Raw genomic sequence first — 19,828 nt, 5'->3', positions numbered from 1 at the left:
AGGATGTATAACACTCTTTTATTGTTGGAAAATGCTTAGGATCTCGTTGGAGAATTTCTCTGCTCCAATTTTTTTCTTTTGAGTGTTTTTTTCTTAGCGATTAAAAAAATATTTTTTAATAGTATTGTGAATTTTTTTCTTTTTTAAAAATATTTAAAAGTGTTAAAAAATGATGTGAAAAAAATTTAAATATTTTTTTAACACTCTAAAATATTTTTAAAAAAAGATAAAAATTAACAATATTATTAAACAATATTTTCTTAATCACTAAATAAAAAAAAACTAAAAAAAAAAAACAAATTGGAGCGGGAGCTCCACATTGTCGTTTATTATCTCGCACTGTTGGTAATAAAACGGCCTCGTGTCTTTCAGCCTAGAGGCAAGAGGATAAATGAAAGTTTGCGGCGGGCTCTACAAAACGAGAAACCGCACGATCTTTTCGAGTGAACTCTGTCCAACTCTCTCGTGTCGCCGATGAAGGCCCTGAGGTTTCCCCATCGCTCTCACGGAGACTGTCTTCCTTCATGTAAATCCCCATCCCTGTTTGCACGCTCATGCACGTATATGTATGTAGTCATATGTATATGTGTGTGTGTGTGTGTGTGTGTGTGTAATGCGTAGCATGAGTAACAAACCCATGCTTTTGTTTATGTTTAGAATCTAGCCTTCAGTGGGTATGATTCACCTGCATTTCATGTTAGTTTTTCACTTATCCTTCTTTCTTTCTTTTTTGTTGTTTTTTGGTGCGTGATTTTATTGTATTGAAAGGAATTTATTCCCTTTTGTGGATGGTCTATAAAGTTTCTTCTTTGGCCTTAAACTATTGGGTCTTGAAGTAACATCTAGAAGAAGTTTTGGTTGGTCTTCTTCTTTTCAACTTTCGAATGGTTCTTTGGTGCTCGGGTATTTTTTGAAGTTGTTTAAGCTACACGTGTGATACCGCATACTTTCTGCTGTGACTTGGAACTCCCTTGGGGCGTTACAGCACGAAGCTCTACAGGGCTTTGTATGCTTAGGAATTGGCTTGCTCAGTTTACACAAATTAACCAGACTTTCTAGATTGTTGGCCTTTTGGTTTTCTTCGAAAAATTCATTTTTTGAATATAGCAGGACTTAGCTGGTTGGTTTGAAGATATTTGTATTTTCGAAACTGCAATCCATATACTATTTCCCTTTTATTAACTGACATACAGGTGGAATCCTCTTTCAAAGGGAAACATGAAATTTACGTCGTACAAGCTTTAATGTGAATAATCCTCTAGTAGTTTGTCGTGTTTATCTAATTTTTCATGTGTGAATGATTTTATTCGATGAATTGATATCAAAGGAGCAAAAAAGAGTCTGATTAGAGGATCATGAAGTTTGCTGAACGCTCTCTGACAGCTTCATTCACTCCTATTTATTCAAATGTCCTTAAAGACAAAAGCAGATTCCCATTTGCCCTATTCCAGAGGAAGTTGAACAAATCAAGGAGCCCCTCCGCTTATTCTCAAAAAAAGCAACCATTTTCCAATGCTGTGATGGCTGTAGGGCCCTATCTTCCTCCTCGGTTTAGGTGGCTGTTCATATGCTCAAATTTTATATGCTCAATACTGTCAAGTGTATTTATTCTATGAACCTTATTTGATATTCATGTTTTGATCTCCAGTGTTGCTCCGATGATGGATTGCACAGATAATCATTATAGGACTCTTGCCCGGCTCATATCCAAACATGCATGGCTCTACACAGAGATGATTACAGCTGAAACAATTGTTTACCAGAAGGATAATCTGGTAAGCAAGCAGAATACTTGCCTTTTGATGGAGCACCTTTGGGTGCACGATTAAGGCAGCCAGTGGTACAGTTAATTTTTTGGCTTACAAGTAGAATTTTTTTTTAAAACTCATTTTGAAGCTTGTTTCTTACTTATCTTGACTTTCTGCTGTGGTAAACATTTGAATGCATATGAAATTTGCATTTCTGGTCTCACTGCCATGAATGTTGTGTTATTCCCTCATTTTCTAGGATTTTTGAGCATCTGAAGCGTTGCTGTCTGCATACTCTATACCCTTGATTCTTAGATTTTTGTTTATGTTGCTCAGGACAGATTCTTGGCATATTCTCCAGAACAACATCCTATTGTGCTTCAGATTGGAGGGAGTAATTTGGAAAGCCTGGCAAAAGCAACTGAACTTGCTAATGAATACCACTATGATGAAATCAATTTCAAGTTTGTACATTTTAATGTGCCATACCTTTAAGGTTTTTTTTTTTTTTTTCCAATCACATGGCTGAGACATTTAAGTATCTACCAGTTGTGGATGTCCCAGTTCAAAAGTAGCTGGACATGGATGCTTCGGTGTTCGTCTTATGCTTGATCCAATGGTTTGATATGCTGATTAATTTGTTTGGTGCAACATATCTGGATAAAAACTTTCTCAATTTGCTCTGATATGACCATCTGGTGTTTACAAGGATAGTTTGTCGGGAAAGCCATGTCAGTTGTTGCTGCCAATACAGATGTTCCTGTTACTGTCAAGTGTCGAATTGGTGTCGATGATCATGATTCATATAATGAGCTCTGTAAGGCCCTCTTATCAACATCTGCCTGTTCAACTTAAAGTTAACAGTTTTGAGTTAAATTTTCCTTGGAACTCCTTTTTCTGATTTTTGGGAATTTAGAAGAAACAGCTGGTGAATAAGAAAATGTGGCCTTTGTGCTTTCATCCAAAAGTCCTATGCAACCATGGCATGCCGCATGGGTGCATTTGATGTCATGCAAATATACGGGAATATCTTCTTTTTTTTTTTTCTCATTAGTAAGAAAAACTTTATTGAGACAAATAATAGGCATAGCCCAAGTACACTGGGAGTATACAAATGCGCAATCCTACTTACAAGTCAGGAACTAGAAAAAGAAACAAGAAAATCATTAACACTATTTCTGTTCAATTTAACGGCTGAAGCCCAAAGAAATAACATGTTTGAAAAGAAACATCTGAGTTCGTCCATTGAGGTATCGTTTGGTTACACAGTTCAAATGAGATGAGATGAGATATTTTGTTGAAAGTTGAATAAAATATTGTTAGAATATAATTTTTTAATATTATTTTCATTTTGAGAATTGAAAAGGTTGAATTGTTTATTATATTTTATGTGGGAGTTTGGGAAAGTTGTAATGATGAGGTGAGATGGTTTTGTGTATCCAAACCAAGCCTGAGTGTTCCTTATCTTTGAAGCACCGGCCGTTCCTTTCAAACCAAATACACCACATAAGACATAAAGGGATTGTGTTCCAAACAGCCGCAATTTGAGAGTTACCCCTACGATCTCTCCGACAAGCAAAAAGATCCACCCTTCTAGGCATCACCCATGCCACTTCAATCCTATAAAAGACCTCACACCATTACACCCTTCCATCTCACAATGAAGTAACAAATGATCCACTTATTCACCACATTTTTTACACATGTAGCACCGATCCATAATAATTAATCTACGCTTCCTAAGATTATTCAAATATGGGAAAATCTTATTTTGTATAGTAACATGGTGTTATTGGAAGAACTTATCCCCCAAGATAATTTTTGGGAAACTCTAGCTATTTTCCTCTTCATACACTTTTACGATGGGTGAACTGTTCCGGTGATCTTCGCTGGAACTAATTTTCTCTTTTCCGTTTTATAATCATTCAGTTGAAGGTATATTGCTCGTAGATATTTGTGAGTGAGTTGTCAAAGTAATATTAAACCAAGGGTTGGTGGTTTTTGTTAATGGCGTTAATTCATTGCGGTGATTAGCATGTTGTTTCTCTTGGTTTGTGGTGTTGGTTGGTTGCGATGGGGTTGTGCAGAGAGGTACTCATTGATTAGAAGTCATTTGCGTTTAAGAGGGAAAACTAGAGGTGGTGGAGAATCACAGAGAGCAGTCGCTGTGTGGTGAAATATATTTCTATTGATCATGAAGCCCTAGGGTGGTTGGGTTCAATAGTGAGGGAATGTGTAGCTTCAATGGGTTCATCTGAGTTCCTGAGAACTCGTAGAAAAGGAAACCAGTTGCTTGTGGTGCAAAGGGGCTGCAATCATTATGGCAAGTTCTTCTCTTTGTCGGAGTATGGCCACGAGAAGAAGAGAGGCCTGATTGTGGTGCCGAAAAGGAAGAAAGGGGGAGGGGTGGAGGAATTTTGGGGAAACCTTGAAGGAGATCTTTTCTCCATCCTCTGTTTCGGATGAGAAAAACAGAGTGAAAGGTGGCTTGGGTAGGCTGTAGCAGGCAGGCACGTAAAAGGAGGTTGGAAGAGATGGTGGTGCACCACGGGTGTTCCCACCTTCGACGAAGACAGATGGTTCTCGGTCGTACATGGACGTGCTCCAAGTCTAGAAGGTTCTGCCTCGAGTCGCGAAGCATGCAGGGAGGGTAGAGCTGCCAGGCTTAGCTATTTTGGATATCACACAGAGGCGTGAGGGAGATAGCAGAGAGATGGTGGGTTCGAATGAGGAAAGGATGTTGCAAGCGTTGGCTGATATGGAGGAAAAAGTGGGGGTTTGTTAGAAGACATAATCTGGATTAAACGGCCCGTTAAGGGGAATAGGGTTTTGCAGATGAGCCTGGGCCGGGAGTTGGGCTCTAAAGAAGGGATGGGAAGCCTCAGTGTCATGGGTCAGGGGGCATTGCAGATGGGTCTGGGCCGAGATTTGGGCTTCAGAGCAGGGAGGAGAATGCTTGGTGCTACGATTCAGGTTGGGCCATCTAAGGGAATTGGGCTGGGCTAGGGTTTAGGCCCAAAAAGGGTATGGAGCAAATGAATCGGATGCTAGCCGAAATTTAGGACTAGGGCTTTAGCCACCCTCCCACGGCGCCGACACGTGACCTGCCGAACCCTAAACCAGTACATAAAGTTTCGTCGGTCGTCGTCGTCGTCCACATGGTGGGCTAGCACAGTCACATCGACAGGAGGAAATCGAGGAAGGAAAGCTGTTAGAGGAGCTTGACGGTGGGGATGCTTCAGATGAGGAGATCAGGCTGTCATCTGTGCAGTTCAGCCCTTCAGTGGGGGAGGTTCCTTTGAGGGAGCTCGTCTCATGGATGGGTGGTATGGCTGATGATGGAATGGGCGAGGGTGGCATCGGGAAATCAGCAGAGGTGTCGTTTGGTGAGTTATAGTTGGCTCAATCAACAGGGGTAGGAGTGTTAGACGATTTTCAGAAGGGGGTTGAGAAGGGTGGTGGAGCTACAGGGGACGTGGGGTCAGAAGGATATTCAGAGGATTCTCAGATAGTGATTGGTGAGAGTGGGGGAGATGATCTGAAGGAGCTGGGTAGTGCCATCCCTTTATGTGCTATTCCACCTAATCTAGTTCCTCAGTCTTCGGATTGGGTGCTGAAAAAGATGGCGGAGTTACAACAGTGGGTAGGGCTTTCTTGTGAGGGCTATGAGGATCAATTTAAGGCCCTTCTAGTGGCTATCGAAGCAGGTAGATCAATAGCTTTGTAGTGAGCAATTAAAAAAGATAGAGAGCTAAAAAGATTCCTGTGCACTATCAATTATGGTAATAAGGAGGGTAGTGTTGGGAGGGAAAGGGCGAAGGGGTGGGGGAGTTGCTTATCTTATGAAGCCTAGAATTTTAAATGGAATGTTAGGGGGATCAATGATGTTAACAAGCGACTTCGCATTCGATCCCTACTCCATAGTTGGAAAGTTGATATTGTGTGTCTTCAAGAGACCAAACTGCATTCTGTCGACAAAAACATTATTCGTAGTTTATGGGGTTGTTCGTTTGTGGGGTGGAGCTATTTAGCCTCTTTGGGGGCCTCAGGAGGGGTGTTGTTGATATGGTATAAGAGAGTGATGGAATTAGTAGAGGTTTGTATTGGGAACTATTCTATAGCTGGTTCATTCATGGGTGGGGGTGGGCTCTTGCAGGAGTGTATGGGCCTAATGTTGATAGAGAAAGAAGTTTGTTGGGGGAGGAATTGGCGGGCTTGTATTCTTTATGGGAATTCCCTTGGGTCGTGCGTGGAGATTTTAATGTTATTCGTTTCCCTTATGAGAGGGAGGGGGCTTCTTCGTTACAAGGGCGATGGAAGACTTCTCGGAGTTGATTTTTGATCTTAACTTGATTGATCTACCTTTGGTTGGGGGGTTTTTTACATGGTCTAACAGTAGAGGGGGGTCAAGGTTGGACAGATTTCCAATCTCTACTTCTTGGGAGACTCAGTACCCGGACTTATGTCAAAAGAAATTGCCACGGGTATGCTCAGATCATTTTCCCATTTTGTTAGATTGTGGGGGCATTCATAGGGGTAGACGTTATTTCAAATTTGAAAATATGTGGCTACAAACGATTGGTTTTGAGGAAAGGGTGAGGAATTGGTGGGCTTCCTATTCCTTCCATGGCACGCCTAGTTTCATTGTGGCTAGTAAGCTTAAAGCCCTTAAGCTGAACTTAAAAAAGTGGAATATTGAGGTTTTTAGACACACTGATGAGCAAAGAGTTTTCTTTGGGAGGAGTTACATTCTTTAGAAGCTAGGGGGGGGGGTTCAATGAAGAGTCTTCGTTGAGAAAGATTGAGGTGATGGCGGAGATAGAGAAGGTTTTGTTGTTGGAAGAAATTTCTTGGAGACAAATCTAGGTTGACATGGTTGAAGGAGGGCAATAAATATACTAAGTTCTTTCACAAAATGGCAAATTCACATAGGCGTAATAATGTAATTGAGGTGATTCATTACGGTAACATGGTGTATTAGTCCCTAGAGGATGTTCAAGATCATATAGTGTGCTATTATGAAGAGCTCCTCAAAGAGATGGCGGAGTGGTGTCCTAAACTGGATGGGTTGTCTTTGGACCAGCTGGATGATAGTGTTGCAAGTTGGTTGGAGAGACCTTTTGAGGAATCCAAAGTGCATCAAGTGGTGTGTGGTATGTGTAAAGACAAAGTCCTGGGCCCGGATTGATTTTCTTTGGCTTTCTTTCAAGAGTGTTGGGATGTAGTGAAAGATGATATGATGCAGGTTTTTCAAGAGTTTCATCTTTGTCACAAGTTTGAGAAGTCCCTTAATGCCACTTTTATTGCTCTCATCCCGAAAATTGCGGGGGCCATGGAATTGAAAGATTTCCAACCTATAAGTTTGGTAGGCGGGATTTATAAAATCATTTCGTAGGTGCTAGCAAATCGCATGTGTTTGGTGATGGATAAAATAATCTCCAAATCTCAAAATGCCTTTGTTCGGGGTCAACAAATTTTGGATTCAGTTTTGATAGCAAATGAGTGCTTGGACAGCCGGTTGAGGGATAGTATACCGGAAGTCCTTTGCAAGCTGGACATGGAGAAGGCCTACGACCACGTGAGCTGAGATTTTTTGCTTTATATGTTAAGGAGATGTGGTTTTGGAGATAGGTGGTGTGGTTGGGTTAAACATTGTGTTTCGACCACCGTTTCTCTGTGCTAGTTAATGGCAAACCTTGTGGATATTTTAAGAGTTCGAGGGGTTTGAGATAAGGGGACCAGTTATCTCCTTTTCTATTTGTTTTAGTAATGGAGGCTTTGAGTCGTATGGTGGAAGCTGCTGTAAGGGGTGGTTTCTTTGCTAGTTTTTAAGGGCTGTACTTTTGTGTTTTGAAGCTGTTTCGGGTCTCTAGGTGAATTTGGAAAAGTCGGAATTGGTCCTGGTGGGGGAGGTGGAGAATATTAACCATCTAGCTGATTTGTTGGGTTGTAAAGTGGTTGCTCTTCCTATGAGTTACCTTGGACTTCCTTTGGGAGCCTCTTTTAAAGCAAAATCTATTTGGGATGGAGTAGTGGAGAAAGTAGAAAAAAGATTGTCGGGTTGGAAGCGACTTTACCTTTCAAAAGGTGGGAGATTAACTCTTATCAAAAGTACCCTCTCCAATCTTCCTACGTACTATCTCTCTTTATTTCCTTTACCAGTGGGGGTGGCTACTCGGATTGAAAAACTTTTTAGTGCTTTTTTGTGGGGTGGTATGGGTGAGGAATACAAGTTTCATCTCGTGGGTTGGCCAAAAGTGTGCAGTCCAAAGGAGATGGGAGGCTTGGGTTGCGCAACTTGATTACTTTCAATAAAGCCCTATTAGGAAAGTGGTTGTGGATATTTCAATTGGAAGATGATTCGTTGTGGAGAATGGTAGTGGATGGGAAGCATGGTTGTGATTGGGGGGTTGGTATTCTAAGGAGAGTACGGGGACTTATGGAGTGAGTCTTTGGAAGTTTATTAGAAAGGGGTGGAAGGTGTTTGCAACACACGCTAGTTTGGAGGTTGGTGAGGGCACAAGAATTAGTTTCTGGTTTGATGAATGGTGTGGTGAGGGAGCTCTGTTTTCTGCATTTCCAAGAGTTTTCAGATTAGCCGAAAATCAACAGGCTGCTGTTTCAGATGTGTTATGTTGAGCCAATGGCACAGTGTACTCGAATCTGACCTTTTCCAGAAATGTGCAGAATTGGGAAGTTGAAGAGATAGCAGGTTTTTTCAGTTTTCTTTATTCCAGGAAGCTAGGAGGAATTGGGAGAGAGAGAATGCTGTGGAAAAATTTAGGGAGCAAAATTTTTTCTGTCAAATCCTTCTATAAGGTGTTGCAAGACCACCAGCCCATAGTGTTCCCATGGAAGGGTATATGGAGAGAGTTCCAGTACCACCTAAAGTTGCATTTTTTGCTTGGACTGCTGCTTTAGGTAAGATTTTGATGGTTGACAATTTAAGAAAACGAGGGATGATTGTATTGGAGTGGTGCTACTTGTGTAAGAAAGATGGTGAATCGATTGATCATATTTTTCTGCATTGTGAGGTGGCAAGGGAGTTATGGGATGGCGTTATCAATAGGGCTGGGTTGACTTGGGTTATGCCCAAGAGTGTGGTGGACCTCCTAGCATGTTGGAATAGGCAACATCATAGCTCTCAGCTGGCTGCGACGTGGAGGATGGTTCTTTTGTGCTTGTTGTGGCGTATTTGGTTGGAAAGAAATGAGAGATGCTTCAACAACAAGGAGAGAATAGTGGGGGAAATATGGAACTTTTTTGTATTTTCTTTGGTTCAATGGTTTTCTGCTATTGTATTAAAGGGAGGGAATGTTCATGAGTTTTTACTTTCTTTTCAGCTTGCTAGAGTGTAATTTGGTGTCTCTTTTGTATACTTCCTGTGTATATGGATTTTGCCTAGTTGCATTTGATCAATAAAGTTTATTACTTATAAAAAAAGACATGGTGTTATTGACTCAAAATCTTGTGATTATTTTAGCATGGGTACATTTGAATTTCACGCAAATAAATAGGCATTCAATTATATGGACTCTTATTTAATAATGTTACCTTAAATATTCAAGAAAACTCCTGTGTTTATTGATTTCCTTTTGGAAGAGCAGTTGATGTCGATAATAAGGTTAGGCATGGCTTCAGTTTTTGAAGAATGCTATATTTCTATGCCTTTTCTATGTCTGTTAGTCATGTATGCTGTGTTACATGATTTATCAGTTATGTTTTTTTAATTTTTGCTGTTAAGCCGAGTCTTAATTAGTCTATCGAAATTGCATCCCCATTGCTTATTTGATATTGTACCTACGATTTGGTTACATGCTCCTTTCTTCTCCACATCTTATTTGTCAAGGTTGCTGTGGTTGTATCCTCACATTCTGTTGTTGTTGTTTTCCTCCTTTCAGGTGATTTTATCTACAAGGTTTCGTCTCTATCACCAACTAGGCATTTCATAATACACTCGAGGAAGGCCCTCCTCAATGGCATTAGCCCAGCTGAAAATCGAAGTATTCCTCCCTTAAAGTATGGACTTAATTATTCTCCTGTTTTAGTAAGACTAATTACAGTTCAGAAAAAAGTTCCTAAGAAAAATGTTTTTTTTTCCTCTTTTGTGGTTTTAGCTTAACTAGATATTCTAAAAATTCATAGATTATTTTGTTTGAGGAATGCGCATTAGAGATCATATGCTGGTACTCGGGATTTGTCTTTTACTGATACACTCTACTTTTTCAGTGATTTGTACACTTCACACTATTTCAATTAGTCATGCAGATATGAGTACTTTTATGGTCTCTTGCGGGACTTTCCAGACTTAAGATTTACAATCAATGGAGGCATTACTTGCATTGGTGAGGTGAGCCATGATAAACAACTGCTTTCCTTCTTTTTTTCCCTTTTGTTCTGTTGGAATATGCTTCCACGTCAAGAATGGTATCTATAAGGCACACATGTACATGCATACATACATATCACATGTAGGTGTATACATACATAGATTCTGTTTGTTAAGTGTCGCATGTAATCAAGAAATGCTGGAATAACTAAGGAAGACAAGGGCACCTCGTTGTTGAGTGTTATTTATCTTTATAGCAGAACAGGATGAGCTTGGTTTGGCCCATTCACATGAACTAGAGAGGGAAAAGATCCCATGCTACGATAGTTATAAGGCCCTAAACTCCTACCTCAAGGTGTTATTGTGTTGCTTATCCTTCCTATGCTTAAAAACACTCACACGTATGCATCTGATATAAATTTCATTATTCCATGCTTAATAAAAAAAAAACAGTTGCTGCTTTTATCTTTGGTTCTGTCATTTTATTTTACCTTTCTTTTTTGTACATGTATTGGTTCAAGCTTTTGATACGGTTTGGAATTTCTGAGTGGTACAATTATGCTTAACACGCATTTGAATGCTCTGATGCCTCAATTTTTGCCCATAGGTCAATGCAGCTTTAAGGGCAGGAGCTCATGGTGTAATGATTGGACGTGCTGCATACAACAAGTATGTGTTATGCACGATTTTGAGCATTTGCTTTGGTTTGGTCTTCATTAAAAAATTTTAAAAGATGGTTTCATTCCTAACATTTTTGATTTATTTGCAAATTTTATGCTGTAAATATAAACATGATAATTCTATTTCAATTGTAACATAAGGCTACAATCAGTATGATGAACATAGACCATTCAAATGAATGTGCGCGCGCTCGCACACACAAACAATGCACATACTAATTGTTATTTTTGTGCAAGGGAGTGGCACGAAAAAAAGGTCAGACAACCTTACAGAAGCTTCGGAATGCTACTTAATATATGTAGCTTGGTTGGTGAAATGAGCATAGTTTTGCTTGATTTCATCGAAGAACACAGATGGGGGTGACATCACGATAGAATTTTAAAACCCTGGCTGGAGTGTCAGTCGGGTGGTTGGGCCTTCTGTATTTTTGGATTCCCTACAAAGACTTAAGTCACCTTGTCACTATCCAAGCTAGCTCTACTTTTATCTTAGCATGAATAACTCCCTGCAACAAATAGGCAGGCACGGAAGTGGATCCCTTGCTCAACTTTCATTAGTGAGCCTTGTTGAAAGGGAAAATTTTTGTGAATTCCCTAACCTTCATCAGTTTAGGGAGTTAATTTACAAGAGGACGCCCAAAACCAATGTCCCTCAGGAGGGAGTCTATGTCATGTTCTCCCTACCGTAGCCTTGCAGTAATGGTAAATGTGGAAGGAAAACTTAGGGGAGCTTAGACATTTGGAGGTTCCTCAGTAGCCATGTGAGAACCCACTTGTTAACATACCAAAATGTAGCACTGCTTGATACAATATGTCCTCACAGCACCAATTTATGTCTAGCTTTCTAAAATTGTATTCTTTCTGCAAATCTTTCTTTACACATCTTTGTTGAGATGTTTTTATGATACTTCCAATTGTCAATTCTCAATAAGTTGACCAAATGCCACTTCACCATTTTTTCGCAGCCCTTGGCATACTTTGGGACATGTTGATTCTGCAATTTATGGTAAACTAAGCAGCGGTCTTACACGTCGTCAGGTTCATTAGCAGAGTCGGCTCTCAAATGGCTACATCTCTACAGTTTCTTTCATCAGTTTATTTTACTTACAGTTTGTAGTTTCTTTGCCATTTTAGATTCTTGGGAAGTATCAAGTGTATGGAGATTCTGTTTTGGGAAAGTATGGACAGAAACCAACTGTCCGGGATGTAGTGAAGGTAGGTACACTTTTGACTGATTATTACATTTTGGTTGTTGTTTGCATATTATTCAGTTTCTTCACGGAAGTATTTTATTGTTTGATAGCCTATGACCCACAAAAAAAAGTATTTTATTGTCTGAAAAGAAACTGTAATTGGAGAGGTTCCCCGACCAAAAAAAAAAACTTGTTCAGATTTAGCTTTTTGCTTCCGCCTTAATAAGTTTTATGTGTGTAATTGACCATTCAGCTGTATTGCAGCCTTTACTCCATCTTTTCCATTCAGAGCCTGGGAATGGTCTGTGGAAGCGCAAAGCTGACACTGCTTTCCAGCATTGCACGGTATGTCTTCAGGGCAGTGCTTAGAAGAATAAGTTCTTTTTCTTTTTTTTCTTTTCTTTATTGTCTCCTTTGCTTGTAGTTTCTCACAGCTTTGAAAATCTTGTAGACAATAAAGTCATTTTTTGAGGAAACCCTCATGGCGATTCCCGACTTTGTCTTGGATTCACCAGTTGGAGAGACGCCAGTTGGTCGTGATGAGCTTTTTGCAGATATACATAGTTTATTACCCCCTCCATATGAAGTGAGAGAACAGGAGTTACTGTATGCTTAATTTCTGTATCTATATATGTCCATCTTTTTTCGAACGAGACCTGATTCGTCTCGTTTAACATGTGTCAAATTCATCTGTGAATAAATAATCACAATTATGTTACCTATATCAGCATATTGGAGTGACTTCCATTTGAATGTTTATTTGCAAAATGCCTTTGAGTTGGGATTACAACAGTGTACTGAAGAAAAAAAAATATATAAACGTGCAAATGCAGTGCACGTGTCTTGTATCTTGTGAGGCTTAGACAATGGGCTATTTTGATTTATCAGCTCATATGTTGAGCTGATCTCTGCAAATCAAAAGGAGTCGGTATCTTGTATTTCTCCTTTCTCACTTGACAGATATCATGGTCAACCCATGTTTGCTGATCTTCTCGATGGATCAAGTGCTCATATTTTTCTAGAGTTGTTAAGCTTTACTCGAGCAAAAAACCGTAAAAGGGGCATCAAACTTCTTAACACAACCCCCTGTCCCAAGAGAAGAAAATTGAAAAACTGCAGACTTACATTCTCAGTTCTTCAGAGAGATCCCCCTTAATTTGTTGCTGCAACCAATGCCTGTTGGCATGGAACCTGATTCTCGGATTCAAGGTTTGACAAGTTGACTACCTTTCAATAGTCTCTTGTTTTTGCTTTTAGATGTGCCTCTTCTTCCTGATCTCTAAGCTGTATTTTGCTCTCTTAGATGATCGCCCTTAACCACAATTTATACAAGTCTTCAGTTATCATATTCATTATTTTGAAAAACTTATCTATGAATGTATTCGGTTGTAGGCATGCTCCCAAGTGCGTTGGTTCTTTTAAAAAATTCGTGCCTAGTGATTTTTCATCTTGAAGATTTTAGACTCACTTATTTCTCGTTCATGCATGGTGCCGCGCGCTGCCACTATCCAAATCTATATACACAGCACCAGCTAGCATATTTAATTTTGTATCTTTTGCCATGTATAGCTGCATGAACCCTGTGAACGCGGGCCTCTTTAACTGTAGGGTTCATGCAGTCCGCCATCAAATCATTAGCCATGAACTTAAATTCTGTCAACGACCAATGGAGTTAATAACTCATTTTTCACTTCACACGCCACAGTACACATAAATTCCTGTAACATTCTGTAGAAGACTGCTTCAAGTATATCTGCAATTGAGGTTCTTTGTAGTACTATAAGTAAGAGCAATCCAATAGATTGTTGAAAGTTTTTTGACCACTCTATACCTTTGAGGTATTCTGCTTTTTCAGCAGCGCTAGCTTAATTGATGAACTCATTCTGCACTTCAGCGCACTACAGTACTGCTTTGGCTGTTTAGGCTGACTATAGTCAAATCTCCCTAATTTCTCTGTATGATTGCCCGAGTGGATATTTTGATCCCCCTCCTCTCTGTTGTTATGGTTTACTGCATTGAATTGCTGCCATATGGCAACTTTTCGTTTTAACATTGTAAATTTAGCATGCAATAATACATTGAAGCACGTGTGTTTCTTTTGGTTATGAAGGCCGGGCGTCACATGATTCGACACTAGGCACCTTCTGTGCCATTCATTTCAGGCCCAAGTAGTGTAGGACAAAACATGAAATTTGGGATTTAGCTACCTGCAACTGCAAGCAACAGTACTCAAAATTGTTGAACAGTACTGTCCAATCGATTAAACTTAGGAGTTGAAAAAGACACCAAGAAACAAACAAACAAACAAACCTACAAACCTATCAAGATTGTAGTGGCTGGGCCACAGAGCGTCAGTGAACTATCAAGCCAAAAATACACCAAACTCCAATTCACACTTGAGGGAAAAAAGAAAATCAAGTGGACAAATTTGCCTACTCAATTTGTCTCGATACTTCATCTATTTTATTTTATTTTTTAATTTTTTTTACTTAATAACTAAGAAAATGACTATTAATATATTAATTTTTTTAATATATTTTTAAAAATATTTTAAAATAATAATAAAAAAATTAAAATGCCAATTTGGCATAGCAATCACTTGGAGCAGTGCTACTCAAGGTGGCTGAGTAGCACTGCTCATAAATAAATAGAAAATTATTTATACATAATATTTTTTATAATACATTTCATAACAGTATGTTAAATAACGAGTACTTTTGTAAAATATTTTATAAAAATAATATTATTTTATAAAAATATTTTTATTTTATAATATTATTATGAAATATATTTTAAAGATATGTTGTGTGCATATTAATTCTCTAAATAAATAGCCATAAAGGTTTTCTTCTCGATCTCCCCCGACCCCCACTTTGTCCCAAATCACATGTTATATGCTTTTTCTTGAAAGGGTCAATGGCCTTGTGACATGATTGAGTGGTACGTAGCAATCTTGAGATTTGTTTTCTTCTGTTTTTTTTTTTACTGACTGCTTTTGATGAAACTGCACCACACATATTACAGTGATGAATATACAATAATGAATGGTTTCTTGGGATTTCCCACTTGAGATAAAGAGAGACGCAAATGTATTTGGGCCCATACTGCTGCGTTTTTTTTATTAAAATGAAACTACTGATCCGGCATATTAATATCATGGTGTCTATATATATATATATATATATAGAGAGAGAGAGAGAGAGAGAGAGAGAGATGGATGGATGGATGATAATTAAGATCTAAGGTATTAGGGCTTCCCCAGTTGGACTAGTAGATCACTCATGTAGTAAATTGTCCACTTCCCAGCTTTGTTTGCGTGCTACCTTGTCATGGACTGGTGCATACTCCTGCATTAATATATATACAAAAACAAATCATTCCCCACTTCTGCCTGCAACTTTGTTTTGTCTTCCTCTCCAATAATTCAGAAACCCGACCGGCCCTACTAATAATATATATATATATATATATATTTTAAGTTACCTTTTAATAGTTAATTATTAATTCGGAAGTTACTGATCATATTTCAAGAAGAAAATAATTAATTGCATTAGTTTGATCAATTGATCCTAGCTATAGCCTATACGTACGTACGTACCTCCATCTTCTTTAGGAGTTCTGCTGCCGTATTTGCGATAACCACAATACGCCTTGCTGAATCCTCTATAAAACCCTCTTCCACTCCTTTATCGAATAAGGCAAGCAAGCTGTTATAATACCCGTCTACGTTCAATAATCCCACCTGTTTACAACAATCAGAAATTCATGAAAATTAATCATATATATATATATATATCAAATTTTAACGATTTTGGAATTAAGTAGAGATCTGCATAATTTCAAATTACTAAAGAATCATCTCACTGGCTTATCATGGATTCCGAGTTGAGACCATGATATCATCTCTAACAATTCTTCCATGGTTCCATAGCCACCTAAAAGGATATTGAAAGTTAATTTGTATAATATTATTATAAGTTGGACATATATATGTAGCTAGATGGACCTAATTACCGGGAAGTGCGATGAAGGCATCGGCATGTTTTGCCATTTCCGCCTTCCTTTGGTGCATATCTGCAACTGTTTTAACTTCTCCAATGGTCTCTCCTGATATCTGCAATAGTGGGGTTGGTTCATGAGTTTGAGTCTTTATATGGAAGTTTATAAGCAAATGAAAGCATAAACTAGAGGAATGAAATAGTACGTACCTCATGAGGCAAAAGAGCTTTAGGAATCACTCTATACAAAGCACAGAAACAAAATTATTGAGATATATACATGATCATGTTGACTTCCAATAGACCCGAGAATTAACGCACCCATAATTAATGCAAAAATATATAAAAGTATACCCGAGAACATGACAACCTCCATTAAATACTGTCCGAGAGATGAAACCCATTAGACCTACACTTCCTCCTCCATAAACCAAATCAATCTTTCTCTCAACCTGTTAACTAGAAAACCTCAATCTGAGTGACATGCAAATTCTCCAAAAAATGACAAAGGAATGAATAAAGATCAAAAGAAGAAGAAGAAGAAGAATTTGTATCTCTGGGTTGGGTCGATTGGACATGACAATATTACCAGCAGTTTACCGAGCTCAAGAGCTGCATCACTAAATGCAGATTTGTATCCAGGCCTACTACCACAGAAAACACATATTCTTTCTAATCTTCCTTTCTTTTCTTTTGGTGCAGACTTCCCTTCTCCTCCTTCCATTCTCCCAAAGATACTTATGGAAAGGATTATAAGTAGAAGATAGAGTGTGTATCCAATGGAGAGAGAGATAGAGAGAGAGAGAGAGAGAGAGAGAGAGAGAGAGAGAGAGAGAAGAAGGAGAAGAAGAGGAATGCAGACGAGATACGAGGAAGATAGAGTTTAAAGAAAGCAGAAGTGAGACACTCTTGCCCTTGAAACTCCACCACTTTATCGTCAAGACCTTTTGTCTGCTTAAATAAGTACTCGGTGTTCAAGAAGAGCCAACAAGTGCCCATCTCAGTCTCCCCGGTCTCTTTTAAATTACCTTCACACACACACTCTCTCTCTCTCTCTCTCTCTCTCAATAAATATTTGTAGAACGTTGTTGAGTTCTAGAGATTGCCCTGCCCGTACAATTGCCTTTATTTTCGTGTTAATCTGCCCACTACTTTTAGCTTTTATCATTTTGTCGTCATCTCTGACTCATCTCTCTCATCCTTAACGGACGTTGAGCACACAATCAAAGCATGGCCATTAAATGTTTGACAAATTAGGCCCACTCAATTAATAGGCAGAGAGGCATGGTTCAAACTCAAAGCCCGACCCAACTAATTCCTTTGTTGGTTGCATGTGTTTCCTACATTCCAAGCCTAAATGCCGGCTTTCTTTTTTTTTTGGAATCGGTTAAATCGTTAATCAGAGAGCTAGGCTAACCCCAACTATATATTAAAAAAAATACTATATACATCATTATTCTGCCACTATCTTGGTCAAACATATAAATCGTGAAGATAACATTAATTCAATTTTTTATAAACAAACTTGGATGTATAGTTCCGTTAGTTGTAGTCCTATGGGAATAAGATAAATTACGTCCAATTTCCATCCCAATTGCTCTATGTCCTGGGGCTTTATATGACTTATTAATAGTAGCAGAAATAATGGTACGTACCCTGCTGTTTTTAATGATCTCTTGTAGTAGTAGTAGTAGTAGTGTGGAGAAGATGTATACTATTGTACGTACGTACTTAGGTTTATTGGACGAGATTAATGTACTTTTTCAAATTTATGAACATCTCATTATAGAATTAATCTCTCTGTGTCTCTCCTACTTTTTACTATAGTGCAAATTAATTTTGGGACCAAATAATTTGTCGGGGTATGTTGGGCCCGGGGAGGGCGGGGTTTCAATTTTTCACCTTTGTTCTTTCTCATTAATGTGTCGGTTTAATATGCAGATGGATGACCCCACCAGCTTTAGTCAAATTTGACTGACGGGCCGATCGACTAGTCATAATCGAAACGACACCTCCATCCATTTTATACCGTGATTCTCTGATTAATTTATAATATAATTTTATAATTTGTATAGAGATCATATAAATTAACATGATTTGCATCATTAAATGTTGTCTTTAAACATTATGATTTCATGTCTCTTATGAAGATTAAATCTAAATTATTAACCATGCATGTTTGAAATGATGATGGGTATTCGTCCCCATGAAACATGCCATGCATATATATGATGATCAATATTCAATGTTCTTAATTAATTTGAAATTATAACGCAACGCCCGCCCATGTGTAAAATTATATATCTTGAATACTTTAACGTCGGATCTACAATATTGATGATCTTACCCAACCGCCTTTTAATTTGTTGTTAATTCCACCTACCAACATTCATTCACCAGGGAATTAGCTAGCTAGACTTATAGGCGATCGATGGTTATCATTTGAATTTAATTGGGATCTCATCATGATCCGGATCTGTTTATCTGATTTGGTTTTGTATTTAATACACAAAGTCTAACATAATCATATATAGACGATATTTTATAATTATATGGACCGCTTGCATGGGCGTGACCATCCATTCAAAGTATGAAGAGAAAATCGACGTCCGGTTTCTCAGTTAAGGGAGGTGGGACTTAGTGAAACGGTGTGTTTCATTGAGTTTGTCAAAATTAACACACCAGTTTGACTGAGATGAATTTGAGGGGTTGTAGCTTCTCCCTTCTCCCTTCTCTATGCGCCCCTACTCCCTAACCCTAATACCATCGACCTCCCTCCCTTCCTGAAACCAGTGACGGAGACCATCACGAAACGGAAGGAAGCTCACACACATGAAGCTAGCAACACGGAAGGAAGCGATTTCACTGGTAATCATTTCGACTGGGCAATGAATCAAGGCCTTTAGGTAACATTATGTGATGGAGAAATTTTGGTCTGAGATTTGAGAAGATATCTTGATGGAGGTTTAAATAGTTATATTTTTCTCTGATTATCTTGGTCTGTGAATGGCAAGTTACCTGCATAAATAACAGTCGCAAAGTGAATAAGCAAAAAAAAAAAATATATTCAGAAAGTATTGAATACTAGCAAACCAAAATTTAATGTAGTTAAAACTCTGGTTGAAGTTAATTTTCATACCAAGCATTATAATTATTTTGAAGAAGTGAACATGATGTTCCAGGTTGGACACAATTTTGAAAACACAAAGGGACACATATAGAAACTTCTGTTTTTGATAAACTTATGTATATTCTTCCGATATTTAAGGAAACAAATGACAGATCATCAATGTATGTGGTTGACCTCGCCTGTCGATTAGGGTTTCTGATGCTACACTAGTCTGCCTCCATGTGATCATGACCAGGATATATACGATCCTCTGTATAAGAAAATCCTTCTTTTTATTGTTGTTGTGTGTGTACGCGCGCGGGGTGGTACCTATAACAAAACTTAGAAATCCAATTTACAAACCGGGTTTTAGAAGAAGAATATTTATAAGATGTCCTCATTTAAAACCATATTACCAATATCTAATTAAACACCGGCCTCTAGAGAACGACATGCATCATGAGATCGAGGTTGCATGAGCTAGTAAAATATTTGGAAGAGGAATTTGATTTTTTTAATTCTTATTTTGGGTGTTGTAAGCAGCGCTTCAATTAAAATGATTTGGCAAGAAACAAAAATACCCAAATGACGAATGCTTAAGACTTTGGAATGGAACTTGGAACCGAAAAAGATCGAATTAGAAGATCAAGAAAGAAGAAGAAGAAGAAGAGCGCCTCTTCAATAAACAAATTAATAGCTCTAGCTAGCAAGGTCCCAGGCCTGTTCGTCAAGCATTTTATTGCTAGGTCCTAGTTAGATTCTTGCTTTTGT

General features: G+C 38.5%; 2 protein-coding genes across 3 annotated transcripts; one reads left to right on the top strand and one right to left on the bottom strand.

Moving 5' to 3' along the window:
* The first annotated feature begins 372 nt into the window (after nucleotides 1-372).
* LOC121239720 (tRNA-dihydrouridine(20/20a) synthase-like) lies at nucleotides 373-12,709 on the top strand. Of its 2 annotated transcripts, none has more exons than XM_041137022.1 (13): nucleotides 373-526; nucleotides 1,420-1,555; nucleotides 1,649-1,775; nucleotides 2,085-2,212; nucleotides 2,298-2,367; nucleotides 2,463-2,565; nucleotides 9,650-9,767; nucleotides 10,017-10,098; nucleotides 10,685-10,746; nucleotides 11,723-11,795; nucleotides 11,892-11,972; nucleotides 12,215-12,295; nucleotides 12,402-12,709. In XM_041137022.1, exons 1-13 carry the CDS (start codon nucleotides 475-477, stop codon nucleotides 12,564-12,566), a joined length of 1,278 nt encoding a protein of 425 aa, XP_040992956.1. In that variant the 5' UTR covers nucleotides 373-474; the 3' UTR covers nucleotides 12,567-12,709. The 2 variants fall into 2 exon arrangements, with proteins under 2 accessions (XP_040992956.1, XP_040992955.1); XM_041137021.1 differs by having other exon boundaries at nucleotides 395-526; nucleotides 1,328-1,555.
* Nucleotides 12,710-15,008: 2,299 nt separating this feature from the next.
* On the bottom strand, nucleotides 15,009-17,112 carry LOC121238356 (probable cytokinin riboside 5'-monophosphate phosphoribohydrolase LOGL10). The gene is made up of 7 exons (XM_041135199.1): nucleotides 16,538-17,112; nucleotides 16,303-16,400; nucleotides 16,159-16,189; nucleotides 15,965-16,064; nucleotides 15,815-15,885; nucleotides 15,549-15,692; nucleotides 15,009-15,297 (listed from the first exon to the last, which is right to left on the bottom strand). Exons 1-7 carry the CDS (start codon nucleotides 16,670-16,672, stop codon nucleotides 15,226-15,228), a joined length of 651 nt encoding a protein of 216 aa, XP_040991133.1. The 5' UTR covers nucleotides 16,673-17,112; the 3' UTR covers nucleotides 15,009-15,225.
* Between the last annotated feature and the right edge of the window lie 2,716 nt (nucleotides 17,113-19,828).

This window comes from Juglans microcarpa x Juglans regia, chromosome 7D, assembly GCF_004785595.1.
Source record: "Juglans microcarpa x Juglans regia isolate MS1-56 chromosome 7D, Jm3101_v1.0, whole genome shotgun sequence".
Classification (NCBI taxonomy): domain Eukaryota; kingdom Viridiplantae; phylum Streptophyta; class Magnoliopsida; order Fagales; family Juglandaceae; genus Juglans; species Juglans microcarpa x Juglans regia.
Note: the sequence above shows the minus strand (reverse complement) of the source record. Positions and strands in the feature narration are given on the sequence as shown.